Genomic DNA, 16,772 nt, shown 5'->3' on the forward strand with positions numbered 1-16,772 from the left:
AAACATTATTATTAAGATAACACTGAAAATTTCTAAATGAATAAATTAAGGGTAGAAGAAAAATATGCCTAATTTGGTTTTTTCTAATGTTTCAACTAAACCTTTTAAGAGCACAGTTAAACACCAACATCACTAATCCCCACTCTGTAAAAAGAGAGGGCACCATCTGTAATTCTGGTCTTTCATTCAGAAGTATACACAGACAAATAAGGATGACCAGACACCTGAAGAAACAACTACCACCATCAAAAAGAACCAGAATAAACAAATTGGAAGAGTTAGTCGACAAGGAGAAAAAACTTAAAACCTAAGATTAAAAATTGCATCATATATATATAAAGTAAGAGCAAGTGACTATGAATGAGACGAAATTCCCAGAAATAGCTAATAGCAAGTAATAGCTGACTTGGACTACAAAGCAAGCTGAGCACTGAAGAATTGATGCTTTTGAACTGTGAATACGTATTGGAGAAGACTCTTGAGAGTCCCTTGGACTGCAAGGAGATCCAACCAGTCCATCCTAAAGGAAATCAGTCCTGAATATTCACTGGAACGACTGATGCTGAAGCTGAAACTCCAATACTTTGGCCACCTGATTTGAAGAACTGACTCACTGGAAAATACCCTGATGCTGGGAAAGACTGAAGGCGGGAGGAGAAGGGGATGACAGAGGATGAGATGGTTGGATGGCATCACCGACCATCCATGGACATGATCAATGGACATGAGTTTGAGTAAACTCCAGGAGTTGGTGATGGACAGGGAAGCCTGGCATGCTGCAGTCCATGGGGTCGCAAAGAGTCAGAGGACTGAACTTGAACTTGAACTTGAGCTGAGATAAGTAATTCAATAAAGAGTTATGGAACAGTCAAGGAAATCTCTCAGAATAAATAGACAAAAAAAACAAAGAGATGTAAAACAAAAGAAAAACTTTAAAACAGACTTTAGAATAGAAGCTCTAGGGAAAAAAATGTGGAAAGAACACAGAGAACATACAAGGGAAAATAATGAAAGAAATACAGATTTCTCAGAACTAAAGACACAGCTCACATTTTCAAAGGGTCTAACAAAGGTTTTACAGAAAAAATTTAAAAGGACTATAACTCATCCTCTTCAAATTTTATAATGCCAAGGATAAAAAGGCATCAGCACAAAAAGCTTCCAAAACACAAATCAGGTTACCTACAAAAATACTACTCTATAATAGCATCAAATCTCTATCAGTAAAACATTACTAAAAGGTAATGAAACGCAATCTTCAAAATGCCGAAGAAAAGCTATTTTAAACCTGATTTTACACCCAGCCAAGGCATGTACAGGTGCAAAAGTGAAAAGGACATTTCAAACATGGTGTTGACAAGCACCCACACACATTCCTTCTGAAAAAGTGACTTCAGGAAATACTCCAGAAAACTGAAAATAAATCCAAAACAAAAAGAGGAAAGACATGAGAGCTAAGAAAGCAAAGAACTTATCCATTTCATTCTCAGAAAAGTCAGTTTATCTTAGAACTTCCACAAGTAGTATGATTAAAAAGCTAGATAATCAAGTGATATGATGAAGAAGGCTCTTCTAACAACAGGGGGAAAATGTGGTCATTGGAAAATCCAGAAAAAAGTGATATGCCATACTAGAAGCCAAACTAAAGTATGGGATGATCTTGAATATCAATAGAGTACAAAAATCCACCTCTTCTCTAAGGATCCCATCATACTACTTTGTTTAGCTGTGAGTAATACATACATAATCATAATAAATATTACTGCTTTTTAGAAGCAGCAACTATTATAAGCCTTAAAAATATAAAATCAATGTTACAGTTGACATAAAATGGGAAGGGAATGTGGAATTCAAAGGAAAAGATTGGGAGGGGTATCACTTTTTCTCAACTTATAAAGTGGCAAGTTTAGAGTCAATGTCTAAATAGTTTCTAGAATTAATAGTGCAAAAGCTAGAAGTTTAACCACAAACACCAAAAAATAAAAAAGTGGAAGAAGAGAGAAAATAGGTATTAAAAGTTAAAATTTTTTATTTTTTTCAATGAAGATACACTAGATTACTTACGATTTATCAAAAATAAGGTTTAGCATACTATATATAAAACTGGGATAATAATCAGCAGAATTAAAAATAAAAAAGTTCTAAGGAGAGAAACTAGTTGGAAGAGGTAGAGTTACTTTTCATTCTATACCTTGTGTACCTCAAATTCTTATGTTTATATGACCATTATTTCCCAAAATAAACACACACACACACACACACTCATTACAATCGTATTCACTAAACAACACAAGAAAAACACTGAGAATTCACTTTCATTTTTTCTTTATTCTATACGCCATGCACGACATACCAAACTTCTACTTTAGTATTTCAGACAAGACACAATTAAATAAGACTCAAGAACCACTCTGAATACCTTGATAAAATGCGGTGACAGTAATACGTTAAGAATTGTCAGAACACATCCACATCCACTATCTCACTTAACCCTCACCAATATCTTGTGAGAGAAGATATTTACAATTAATAAAATAAAACTCCAAAAGGATTAAGTGATTTGCCATCCCCCCCAAAAAAAGTAGGAAAAAAATATATAACTGTAACAGACAAGTTAAAAAATTTTTAAATAACTTTCATACAGCACTGAAATATGAAAATGCTTTCCAAATTTATACTATGAGAATAACATGGGAAAAATTAAACTTTAACCATACAAACAGCCACTTTGGGAAACAGTTTTTATAAAGTTAAACATATACTTACCATATGACTCTGCAATCTCATTCTTAGGTTAATACTCAAGAAAAATGAAAACACATCACACACAGACATGTACTCAAATGATCACAGCAGCTTTATTCATAATAGCCAAAAACTAGAAACAATCCACTAACCGGTAAACAGAAAAACTGTGGTATGTCTAGATGGTGGTATACTACTCAGCAATAAAAAGGAACAAACTAAAGATATATACAACAACACAGATGGATCTTTCAAGTATTATACTATGTAAAAGTAACCAGACCCAAAGGACTACATATTGTATGATTCTACTTATATGAAATTCTAGAAAAGCAGAATTATAGTAACAGCAAATCAGTGGTTGCCAGGTTCAAGGAAGAGGACTGACTGCATAGGGGAATGAGGGAACTTACTGGGATAACAGAAATGCTCTACATCATGGTTGTAGCATTTGTTACACTAGTGTACAAATTTAGCAAAATTTATCACTTAAAACAGGTGAAGTTTACTGCATGTAAATTACAACTCAATAAGGCTTATTTTTAAAAAACTCATTAATATGTAATCATATTTAACTACTGACATCTTTTGAGCCTAAATAGCTTCAAAGAATATTAAAAATTACAAAATTATTAAGGGGAAACTTTTAACTAGAAAACAGATATACAAGAAGTTAAAGCTCTGAAAATGGAGCCATCTTCATCCTACTGAATTTGGCCATGTGGATAAACAGTAGTTGCCTGGCAACTAGTCTAAACTTTAGTCTAGATTTCAAAATAAGCACATTAACCTCATTAGTAGGTGATCTCCTGGAGGATAAACTAAGCTTTACATTCAAGAGGCTTTTTTTAGTATTAAAAAGCAATAATAATGCATTTGAATTATTTATCTAAAATAGGAGTAAACAAGAAATAATAAAAGTAGATCATGAAAAATTAAAATACAAAATTAAACTTACATGCGCGGGTACACATACACATTCCCTTTCCTCATCAGGTCTTTTACTTTAGAACTTTACTTATCTAACTATAGGATTATTGAATCCATGAGTTTGTGAGAGAATCCTACCTCTTTACTACTTTAATCCTTTTCCCTGCCACCACCCAAAAATGGCTTAATATAACTGAGTACTTTTATTTACATGTCTTTAAATGCATACAAGTTATTAGACATTTTTCTAGACATCTAAAGACATCTCTCTGGACTGCAGAATCTGTGGACAATACAGAAAAATACAACACAAACTTTCTGTAACATACGTGTACACAACATACCAGATAAGCCAAACCTTCATAACTTGATTATAAATGATCAAAATCAAGTATTACAAAGAACTCTGAAATAACAAGCAAACTCCTAACACATGTTAAATATCGTTTCTATCTTAGTGGACATAGTATGCCACAGTTTACTTTGTTTCCAACATTAGAAAAAAGATACTGACTTCCAGGACACAACTATGTGTTAGCACACTTACCAACCATACTGTTTTCAGTTTTGTTGAACACTTACCCCTCTTCTGAACCCAACCTTCTTTCACAATGGTAACATCGCTCATGATGGCTCCCCTCTGAGCCCCCAACTTGGAGAAATGGTACTCTGTGATACCAGCTTTGGGGTTTGGATTCTCTGCTGCTGCTGCTGCCCTTCCCACTCTCTAGTGATGACTCAGCCTGGAAGGAAGTATTGAAGAAAGAATTTCTTTTTTTTCCATTCTTGCAACTCACATAGCAATAACAAACAACTAATTCTTTGTAAATGTCTTCAACTGACCTGACCTCACATAAAAGTCTAGCTCTTCAAACTGCGGAACCTATTTATTAAGTAGTTTTACAATGAATGCACTTCTCTGGTCTTGTGACAGATTTCAAATGATAGTGAAACTTTTAACCTAAGAGGTTTCAACAAGAAAAATGTCTTAACCACTGTCGTATCTACTCAAAGAGTACAGAAAATTGACTTGATGATGGGTGTTTGAGGTGAAAGGGAAGAAAATGAAAGTGAGACAGACTAAAAGTAAATTTTCACGTACGTTTAGTTTCAAAATCTCAGTAAATTTTGAAATAGTTATGGCAAAGCAATTGTGAAAGTTTTTAATTGCTAGATTTTATGTAAAAAACAATGTGCTAAGAAACCAACATTTATGTATGCTTACTCTGCCTTGTTCCAAGAAATATCTTAGGTACATTACAATAAATAAAATATTATAAATAATATAAAATCAATTATTTTTTAAAGTAGGTTAATTGAAATATAGGGAATATGAAAGTGGGAAAAAGTATGGAGTATTCAAGACATGTCAAGAACTGTAACATCAATTATTCTCTGGTAATCTTCACAACAACCCTATGAGGGCATGATTACATTTCACAGATGGGGAAATTGAGGCTTACAGAGATTAAGCTGATTTCCAGATTTAAAAACAACTAATGAATGGTGGCACCAAGATCTGAACGCAATCTGATTCTGAAGCCCGCATTCTTTGACTTTAGCAAAGATAAAAAGCCGCCAGAGTAAAAATCTACATATTTGTGAAAGATGGACCACAAATTTAACATGAAGCTTTCAAAAAGCAATGCAAAAAAGGAAATAAAATCAGTTTCATTATTTACAGTATCCATAAATATTTTTTAAAAGAAAAAATGTTGTTCAGAAGAAAACTTTTCCTGGGACAAAAATCTGAAATTTAACTCATGGATCTTTATAAGAGACCTTGTAGTGTAATAAACAAAAGTCCTCAAAAATATCCTCACATACATACAGCAATGAGTTTTACAGGCTAGTTCTTGTCTCTCAATCTAAAAGGGAAAATGTCAAGATATAATTGACATTTTCACAAAAAGGGACCAAGAAACATGATACAGGAACCAAGGTATAAATTTTAGATAACCAGAAAAAATGGATGGATGGAGTATAGAATTATACTATTGGATTGGCCAAAAAGTTTGAGTTTTTCTGTAACATCTTAGGGAAAAATCCAAATGAACTTTCTGGTCAACCCAGTATTTTCTCAAATATGACTTTGATACATAGTGCATAGGAATAAGTTCAAGGTTAGACTTCCTAGCTAGTACTGAAATGAATTACAGTTCTTTTTCCAATGCATGTTAACTACAGAGCCTAATCATTTAGCAGTCAGGAATTATATATTATAAATACCATTCTCTCAACAGAGCCTGACAAAGTTTGTGTGGCTGAATAGAAGACCACCCCTGTCACGTGCCAGGGGGCTGAGGGCAGTTAATACAGGCTGGACCAAGACTGTCCTCAAAATCATTCCAGTCTAACTACTGCACAGAGTCACAAGGGGTATTAGAATCTTGGTGTATTTTTCTAAAACATACATGTATTCCTCTTGACGGAATACAAAGGGAAATTCCAGAAAAATAAGAAGAAAAAGAGGGTTAAAAAAAGAAAAAAAAAATTATTTGGTCAAACAAGTTTGGAAAATTCTATAAACCATGTCATTCTCTAGAAACATCACTATTACCATATTGAAGGTATGAAATATATCATGTATAATCTTATTTATCTCAGCAAATCCTAAACTTATTTGAACACACAAGGCTTTTTTTTTTTTCCCTTTAGTAACATGCATTGAAATCCAAGGGAACACACTGTGACAAACAGCCATAGGAAATGACCACATAATTCAAGACAAGACCGATTTCACCATTAAAAACAGGCAAAAAAAACAAAACAAAAAAAAGCTTTCGGTAAAGAATCAAAACATCATTTTAATTTGATTTACTTAACGTCCTTAAGAACTCAACATGATCAGCTGGCTACTTAATATGGAGCTAGATAACTGAAAGGGTTAACTCCTTATACAACATAAATAATTACAATTAACTCTTGAACAACATGGGTTGGAACTGTGCAGGTCCACTTATATGTAGATTTTTTTCAAAAAATATACTCCTTGCATTTTCATTTTACAGACCTTCAAGTTACCCAAGGGTGAGGAAAAGTTTGTGTTCAATTAGAGATCACAATATGTGGAATCAAAAGAACTAAGAGTCCTTATTTTATCCAAACTGTCAGCTTCCTGCCCCTGGATGAGTCATTTATCAATTCCTTTGTTTCTGAGGCAGAGATAGCAGTAGGTAGATTTTTGACACTGGGGTTGGGGTGGGGCGCTTCTCCCGCCCCAGCACTGGTCAAGGGTCAACTGTATAAGGAAGTTAAGTATTAGGGACACTAGTGCAAAATGATGTCTTTAGAAGAACTGCACTTAGCCCTTCTTTGGTCACACTTATAACAAGGGGCATCACATCTATTAATCATCCTTGGTTTCTAACTATTAAACTATATACTCTGGGTAAACGAAAATTCGTATCGTAATATTCTTGGGATTGGAAAAGGAAGAGATCTGTGACCAACACTTAGTAATAAACAAACAAATAAAACATATCAATAAACATAAATATTCTATTAGAATAATCTGCATTGTCATACCCTTACATAAAACACTAGAAAAACAAAAGTATTTTCAAAATTGATTCTGTTTTCTTAGGTGTACATTTCATTGTTAGACTCCAAGCTAGAAGGCACCTTCATTTCACAGCTGAGAAAAAAGAAGTCAAGACAAATGAAGCGTCTTGCCCAACATCACACAGCTACTTTATGAGAATCAAGACTATAGAAAACAGGCACACACTTTCCACTAACATTGCCTCATCAGGACAAAAAAATTGAAATACTCAGCTCAACCCCAAATTAATGAATTTAGTTTTATAAAGAAATTGCTTCCTAAAACGAGTTTTCTAAATAAACATGTTTACCAGTGTCTATATATTTAAACTTTTTAAACGTATATTAAATCAATAGGACAAAATTTATCATCTTCAACAGGGCCAGTCAACCCAGGCAATACACACAAGGCTTTATCCATTCTACATCTTAAAATATTACCACCAAATTCTACCCAAAATTATAATTTTCAGCTTTAAAACTGCTCCTGGGTCTCTACTGGCTAAAATGCTACATACTTCAAAAACAATTTAAAAGTCATTTAAAGGTATATTACTCTAGGATTATGATCAATAAGCTAGAGATAAACACTGTCTTTAGTATAGAACCAATGCTATTGACTCTCATGCAGTTAACCATATTCTTTGATTTACTTTTCCTGCAGTGGCAACACTCTTGCACCAAGTCAAATACGCTCTCCCACTCAGTCTTACATGTTATTAAAAACACTAATCTGCTAAATGCTAGGCTGTACTTTAGGTTTGTAATCTGTTTCCTAAGGTAGAGTGAACTTCACCTCCTCCTACAGTAACTACTTCTCTAGAAATCTGTTCTATCCAATGAGCTATTGCAACAAAATTTGGCTTATTTTTCTTTTAAACATATTGCATATCTAATTTTTCCCATTCTTATGAAAAATTTCATTCAAAATTCTTGGTAAAGTCAATTCAGAATTTACACATATAGTTACACTAGAAGTATTTTCATATGAAATTATCTGAGATTTTGATAATGATATTTTAAATTCATTCTACAATTTACAAAACATTTTCACATCTTTTATCGCATTCAATAGCATTACTATTTAGTAAAGCAATTTGATGCTTCCTGGCACATAAGAGATGCTTAACAAATATGGAATAAATGAATGAATGGATGGATGAGTGAAAGAAAAAAAATGCAGCTTTAGATAAAGAATTAAGATGAAGCAAACTAAAATTCTAAGTTGACAAACAGAATGGTATGAAGCCACAATAAAAACAAACCTGAACTTAAACATTATAGAAGAACCTACCAAAATAATTAAAGTTATAATAAATATTCTTCCCTATTCATTAATAATCATTGGAAGGATTGATGCTGAGGATGAAACTCCAATACTTTGGCCACCTGATGCAAAGAACTGACTCATTGGAAAAGACCCTAATGCTACGAAAGATTGAAGGCAGAAGGGGACAAAAGAGGATGAGATGGCTGGAGGGCATCACCGACTCGATGGACATGAGTTTGAGCAAGCTCTGGGAGTTGGTGATGGACAGGGAAGCCTAGTGTGCTGCAGTCCATGAGGTTGCAAAGAGCTGGACACGACTGAACGACTGAACTGAACTGATTCATTAAAGTATGTTTCCTATAGACCTCCATTAATTTTAAGGCTTAACATACATTAAAATTATCCTTTTTTTCTCAGTATTTTTTGACTCTTCTGTGTTGAGATGGTCAAGTTTCAATTCCCAAACAAATTAAGCAGCAACACTGCCCAAAATAACCCATTATGGGAGAAAACAGGGAAAGAATGGGATATTTTCTTAATCATACTTTTAAGAATGTTTAAGAGATAACCAGTTTACTTACAGCAGCCAATCATTTAATTTTAAGCAAAAAGCTTGTTCAAGTATCTTTTTAAAATTTCACTCAAGAAATTTTGTGTGTGTGTGTATATACATAACACATAATAAACACACACCCCTATGTTTATTCAGTCAATAAATATGTATTGATTATCTACTCTGTGACAAGAACTAAACTGAGTATACAAGGGCCAAGCTAAACAAAATATTTTAAAAATGTTTTCCAAGCCTATAATAATTTATCAAAGTGCTTTCACATACATTTTCTCAATTAACTCTAAAAACGAATCTGTGCAGTAGTTATCATATCTACAATTTTGAACTTAAGACCATAACCAACCAATAATGATAACATTATTTCTTTACAGTCACCATAACAAATTAATGACAAGTAACAAGAAGCAATTCAAGTCTTCTATCAGTTTGGTATAGTTTCTATAAAGTAACAAAATATGAACTCTCAAAAATATGTGCAACATTTGTGAATAGTTCTGAACATTTTTTCTATAACAAATTATATTTCAGAAGTCCAATAAAGCACGATGTTTTCCAATAAATTAAAAATTAAAACTACTGTATCACAGATTATAACAGAAGACTAAAAGTAGGTTGACATAAAGTTAAAAAGCACCCCTAGCAATCCTTCTTTATAAAGAATAAAACTCATAGGTTAATAGGCTGTTACATAACCTTCTATAAACTACTGTATCATTGTGCTTGGGCATGCTCAGTCGTGTCAATTCTCTGTGACCACACGGACTGTAGCCCACCAGGCTTCTCTGTCCATGGGCTTCTCCAGGCAAGAATACTGGAGTGGGTTCCCATTCCTTCCTGCAGAGGATCTTCCTGATCCAGGGATCGAACCCACATCTCCTGTGTCTCCTTCATCGCAGGTGGATTCTTCACCCACTAAGCCATCAGAGAATCCCTAAAACTACTATACATTTGGATATAATTAATATTATGCAGAATATACTTGCTCTGTACCCACATTTTTAATATACTTTAGATACGCTAGCCAAACTAAACTAATGAAGAGTTGATGTCCAAACACAATAGAAAGTTTCTACTTTGAAAAACAAATGATGGTCAAGGGTAACCACAATATATTTCTATGGTATTTACTGATACTAAGAACTAGATGAAACTAATATATACCGTAATAAATACATAAGACTACATGAAACATTCATAAGGATTTGAGGAAAAGGAAAAATACTGGAGTGGAAAGGAAATTCAAGGTAACCTGATCTCCTTTTCAAATAACTGTAAGCCAGTCTGTCCTTTTATGAGTTGCTATCCTGCTAAAAACGTATCATATAGAGAAGTGAACAGTACCAACTACATACTTTGGATATGTAGTTGGTACTTTCTTCTCTTCAGATTATTAATATACTCTGTGGATTTTCTTTAAACTCTTTCTATATAGATATCTTCACTGTTTCACACTATGGGGAAATACCTGAATAAGCATAGGCAAAATTTCTAACTTTCACACAAAATATCAGTTAAATTGTCAATTCTTAAAAACCAACTTTATAAACTTTGAAATATGTATACAAAATCATAAACCATTTCTGCCCTCTTCCTTACCCCTGTTCGAGGCATCTGAGTGTCATTTCAACCAACATATCCATTATTAATCAAATTAAAAACAGCAACTTGTGCTGGGTGATATAGTTAATATTTTAATTTAAAACAACTAAGAAAATGCTTACTGGATTCCTTTGGTTCTCCTAAACCACTGAACAAGCTACTGACAAATTCACCCCTACATTTTTAATATAAAATGTGGCTTGTCTCTATATGACCACACTTATATAATGACCAATGGACAGGATGAAGGGTGTTACTAAAAGTATCTCAGTTGCACGGTTGGCCATATTTTCTAATATACATGTAAAATCCTTCTAAACTCTGACTTGGGAACCTTCCTGATGATAAAACAAAAAGCACCCACCCACACACACACACAAAAATGCCATTAATCAGCCTGACAGATTTTACTCCTGATTAAACAGAATTAACCAGTAGGTATGGAATCCTGTAACAAAGTTCATCTCAGTGGTGCATTAGAAAGAGCACAGGGCAGGGTAGGAAACTTGGGTCCCTGTTCCCAACTCTGCCCCGCCCAGAGTGATGCTGTATAAGGTCCTTTAATTTTCTGTGCCTCAGTTTCCTTAGCCATGAAAACAAAAGTGTAGCATTAGATGAACTGTAAACAGCTCTTATTTACAGTTCTTGAAGTTCAAAGCTACTGAGTACCTATTTCACTTATAGATGCCATCTTAGGTGACAGTATCCTGATTATACACAGTTCCAGCCCTCAAAAGATTAATAAAACATTGAAACATCAATTTCACTCAGACAAAATTTGGACTAAATGTCAGTACTGGCAAAAATATCTTTCTCCCCCTCTCATCCCCTAGACTCCCAAATATATCAGAGACTTTTTCAATTAATATAAAGAAAAATTCTCATTTGAAAATCTCTTAAGTGATTTCTTCCAGTATTTTTTTTTTTACTTTTCCCTCTGAATATTAGCAACATATACCCATATAAAAATGCGAAATATCTGTAACTGGTGACAAATATAACCAGAGAACTGAAAAGAAAAAGAACTAAGAAACAAATCTACAGGTCAAGAAGCATAATTTACCTATCAACTATTATTTGAAGATTTTCTGGCAAAGGAAATGTTTACATCTACCATGTTCAAAGACTATAGTGCTTAGAATAAAACATGCAAACGTCTGAGGCATTTAATTCGGCATTTGAAAAAAAATGAAAAAAAATGTTGTGGATCAGTCAATATGGTTTGTTTATATATGACTTGATATAAGATGATAATCAAATCATATTATCTTGATTTCTGTGTAAATTTTATTGGACTACATTAGTGAAATTTAGCACTGTCACTGTGATCTCTAATAATAGGTATAAACAGGTTAGGAAAACACTAAGTGTTTCAAAACTCAGAAATGAAACAAAAATTTTACAATGCGAGGAAAAGTGTTTTCTCCTGTGAAAATCACTTTCAGAAGTGTAACAGGCTATTATGATGATTAAATGCATTTATACATGTTGAACACATAAAACAGTGCCTGGAACATTCAAGCGCTCATCAGGCATTGGCTCCCATTAACTCTAAATTGAATCCAGCTCTTATCACACATGAAAGACCATGATGAAATATTTAAGTTATCATAAAATGATTCAGGCAACTACAGAAAAGTACATGCTGTATGAAACCAAGATTTAGAACATTGATGCACACTCTAAAACTCAGAGGGAAAAACAGAAATTTTAAATAATTTAAATAAACACAAATCTACAAAAATTAGTCATGTGCATTAATTGTATTTTATAAAAATCAAGTCAAACTACAGGACAGATTTGGTCAAAATGAAATGCCTTGTATCTTATGTTATTCAAGCTAATGGTTCTAAATTAAGTATTTTTTAGTGCTTAAAACTTAATCACAATCACAACCACAAAGACTAGATCCTATCAAATCATGCTAAAAAATCCAATTAACACATCATTAACAATAACTGCCTTATCTTCACAAGGGTGAAGTCTAGTACTAAAAGCTGTAACAACAAAGTGTAACCATCATTTCATAAACTATGCAAAGTTTAAGTAAATTCTATACTTCCACAAAATCAATTTGTAAAACCAGTTCCTCTTTCTAAAGAAACCTAAATAGTTGAAATTTTCCATTGAGTTTTTTGTAAGAATGTCTCATGTTTAGAGAGCTAGAGTTTAAAAAACCTTAAATCTTTACTTTGCACAAGACTCTATACTAAGTACATTTGCTCCATATGTTTAGCCAAAACATGTTTAGATTTGCAGTGATTCTGAAAACAAACTGACTAATAGTAGTGATCTTCTGGATGAAATGTAAATAGTAAGTTTTCGATCAAATCAGTCCCTACCACATAGTCAACACTCTAATACTTGTTCAATGAATGAATGAATGAAATCTTATTTAAAATACTTTACAGCCATTAAAGTTACAAAAACATCCAAAGTAATATTCTTAAACACACAACTTCAAGAGTCAAAGTAAAAATTAATTTTAAGTTGGAAAACAATTCACTAAAGTAATCATTACAGAAAGGCTAGGAGTATGGGACAAGATGAATACAAATAATAGTTTCATAATTTTTTTGCAGAATGACTTTTAGACACGATATTATTTTTTAAACACTCTAAGAAAACATACTACATACTGCAAATACACAATACAAATACAAAACTAAAACTCCTTATTGGTCTCTAACTTCCAATGTTGTCTCATTCATGATATATGCACCTTCCTCACTATAAAATTAAAAGTTCAAACTAATCAAAGATAGTGGGGTAAACTTTACCGAGAAAAACAAAAAGCAGACCGTCAAAAACAGTCTCGTTGGTAAACTTTCATAGATTATGCATAGGCAAAAGAAAAAAACATCTACAGTCCCGACATATACCTTACAAATAATTGTGCATTCTGTCGTATACCTTGGAAAACTAGTAATACTAGTAAGTAGATACCCCAATAAAAGTTGTCTTCAAGTTGTAGACAACCACCTCCTGGAATATTCCTATTCATTTATACATATTTTGCAATAACGAGTTCTGAAGACAGAGTTTCCTAAACCATCTTTATAGGATTCTTTCTCCTTTGGCTTTTTCAACTATTTTCCAACAATCTATAACCTAATTTAATGACTTTTCACCAAAACCAAAGCCCAATAGTTGTCTAATGATTTATAGTGCACTAAAAGATATTATAAGACCATACTTTACCAAAGATGAAACATAACGTCTAAACTGATGACACGAGGCAGCTGACAACGTATTAACTACAAAAAAAGTCATTATTTCACATTCTTTGTCGTCACGATGAACTAAAAAAGTGATCGTTTTATCAACACTAGTAATTACTATAGATACATAGGTTTCACTGTTGAATTTCTATTTGGAAACGTTATCAATTACAAACTACTGGGCTTTGGATCAATCACCACACTGGTGGAACGTGTTGGTGTCACTTTCATAACATTATTTTGATGGAAGTAATGTGAGTATCCCAGCCTTGACTTATGGGTAAGCATTTCCTCTGCTTTCAGAAGATAAACAGTGCTTTCAGAAGATAAACAGTAAATACCGGTATCGAAAACCCGGCCCCAAAGAAATTCAATCGAGCCTAACTGCATATTCTCGGGAAATCCCAAACAAGGGGTGACCCCGCCTAGGAGTCTGGGTGCACACAGCAACCGGCTCTGCTTCAACTCTGGACTCAGAACGGCCCCACCAGCATCATGGCTGATGCAGACCGATGCGCAGGAGGAGGAGGTGGACGAGGAAGAGGCTGGTTTGTTTACTTGCAGCCAGAGCCGCCGCCGCCAGCAGCGACAGCATCACTGGATCCGCCAAAGCCAGCATCTTCCGCACATTTCTATTCTTAGCACACAACTCCCGAGCGGATCAAAACCCACTACTATTAAAAACACAGACAAGCACGTTCCCCACCTCCCACACGCCCCCCACCCCACCAGTGCCGTCTCTTCCTGTGCGCCGGCGACGGCGGGGGGGTGGGGTGGAGAACAAGACCCCGGGGAGCCGTCGCATCCCTGCCTTCCCCCACCCACGCGCAGACAGCCCCCTCCCCCACCCAAACGCCCTGACACCGGCGCTCCCCGCGTTACATAACCCCGCCGCCACCCCAGGCCGAGCGGGGCCCCCTCCCCACGCCGCCGGCCGGCGGGGAGGGTGAGGGGCGGGAGCGAAAGTGGCGCAGAGCGAGCGAGACCGGAGGCGCCGAGCCGGGGCGGCCCAGACCCGGACCGCACCGCTAGGCCGGGAACACCCTCCCCGGCCCCCGCGCACCGCCGCCTCGGCTTCCCCCGCAAAGTGAGGGGTGCGGTCCGCCCGCGCCGGGCATCCCTGGCCTCCGCACCCGCATCCCTCGCCCCAGCCCCCGGCGACCCAGCCCCACGCCCACGCCCCCGGCGTGGTGACAAGCCGGACGCCCCCACCTCATTCACCCACCGCCACCCCCGCCCAAGGGGGGCCCCGGAGGGAGTGCAGGCGCAGCGGGGAGAGGGCGAGAGTGGGGGGGGCGGCGGCTGTTACCTGCAAAGGCGGCGGCGGCGGCCCCGCAGCTGCTCGGGCGGCGGCGGAGGATGGAGCCGGGGGGCGGGGGGAGGAGAGGGGGCGACTCGGGGGTCCCCCTCCCTCCTCCTCCCCTCCTGTCCTCCCCCCACCCCGCAGAGCCTCTGGCCGCCCTGGAGCCCGGTGTGGCCGGCGGGAGGGCAGGCGGCGGGCTGCAGGGGAGGGAGGGAGGGAGCCGGCCGGGCCGCGGAGCTGGAGCGGGAGGCGGCGGCGGCGGCGGCGGCGGCGGGAGGAGGGAGGCGGCGGGGGGGAGGGGGCGGAGACTCTACGTGGGAATCGGATCTCGGCTACAAATTCAATTCATCACCAGAAAACTCCGCTCGGGCGGGGGCCGGGTCGCGCCGGCGAGGCGAGGCGGCGGCGGGCGGAGGCTCTGAGAGGCCCTGGCGGCCCGGCGCGGGTCGGGGGTCTGCGGCCTCCTCTAGGGCCGCGCCCCGCTGGGGGGGGGGGCGGAGGGGGCCCGCCGCCGCCTCCCCGCCCCCTTCTCCCGCTGGGGCGGCCGCGATCAGCTCTCGCCGCCGCCGCGGGGCTTGTTGTTGACTTTGAGGAAAACTCCTGACGTCAGGGGCTGGCGCACGGCGACTGGCGGGAGCGGCTTCCCCGCGTCCCCAGCCGGCCCGCCGCCTCTGCCCCCTCCCCGTGGGCCCCCGTCCGCGGGCTTCCCCCGAGCCCCCGAGCCCGCGGCGGCCAGCGCCCCCTCTCCTCTCGCGAGAACACCCCCCAGCCGGAGCCAGGAGCGGGGCGTCGTTCCTGGGCGGGAAGTTGTGGGTTTCCCCCGCGCCCTCGTGGCGTGCGGCAGGCACCCGAGGCCCGGGAGGGGAGGCTCTTCTGTGCCTCCGCGAGCAGCCGAGCCCCAGGCTTCTCCTCCCGCCCACCGCAGCTCGGGGGAGGTCAGGCCGGGAGCAAGAGGGCCGGGACCTGAGGCCCCCGAGATGGGCGGTTCACTGTAGGGGCGCGCCCCCGAAAGCTAGGAGCTGGGCGAGAAGCGACCCCACCCCTCTGCACCTCTGGGGTCGGTACAGGGCGGGAGACCTTACCGTCCAGTCCTAGAACACCTTTCTCGGAAGAGCCATCCCAGCGCTTCCTGTAAGCAGTAAGCACCACACATAGTGTACACCTTGCAGTAGCATCGTAATTCAACCTTAAAATTTCACATTTTTTAGAGATAGTATATAGTTTTCATTGACTTTGAGGAGGCCATGATGTATTGCATTTACTACGAAGACAGCATTGCTTTCTTTTCAAGTTCATGGCTTCTGAGAATGTTTACAAAGGAGATAGTTTTGTTTTGGTTTTTTTTTGCAAAATGGCTTTTTTTTTTAACCATACATCATACTCCAGAAAGTTATGAAAGAAGTTTACTTTTTCTGACACCACGTATTGTTGCTTCTAGAACACTTTGAAAAAATCATATTATTTCACCATGTGACTCTAGCCTTGTTGATGTACCTGCTATTTCTTCCAATGCAAGATTCTTGGTAGTGCTTTTGGGTTCTTTCTGTAGAAGACTTACTCCTTCTGAAGGGCACTTCCTAACTGTGT

At 38.1% G+C, this 16,772-nt stretch overlaps 1 protein-coding gene across 11 annotated transcripts in view; it reads right to left on the reverse strand.

Moving 5' to 3' along the window:
* AKT3 (AKT serine/threonine kinase 3) overlaps positions 1-16,473 on the reverse strand; it is a 290,227-nt gene extending 273,754 nt beyond the window's left edge. For 8 of the 11 annotated variants that reach the window (XR_014053623.1, XR_014053624.1, XR_014053625.1 and 5 more), the window contains exons 1-2: positions 15,192-15,439; positions 4,258-4,418 (exon numbers count right to left, since the gene is read on the reverse strand). Coding sequence is in view for 5 of the 11 variants with exons in the window: in XM_081490261.1 (XP_081346387.1) it covers positions 4,258-4,303 (46 nt within the window). In the remaining 6 variants the exon portion in view is untranslated. Of the gene's footprint in view, positions 1-4,257; positions 4,419-15,191; positions 15,440-15,537; positions 15,872-16,267 lie in introns of those variants that run through there. The other 3 variants (XM_081490262.1, XM_081490259.1, XM_081490258.1) reach the window with 2 other exon arrangements.
* Positions 16,474-16,772: the final 299 nt, after the last annotated feature.

Source organism: Giraffa tippelskirchi, chromosome 5, assembly GCF_054371585.1.
Source record: "Giraffa tippelskirchi isolate mGirTip1 chromosome 5, T2T-mGirTip1v1.2.pri, whole genome shotgun sequence".
Lineage (NCBI taxonomy): Eukaryota > Metazoa > Chordata > Mammalia > Artiodactyla > Giraffidae > Giraffa > Giraffa tippelskirchi.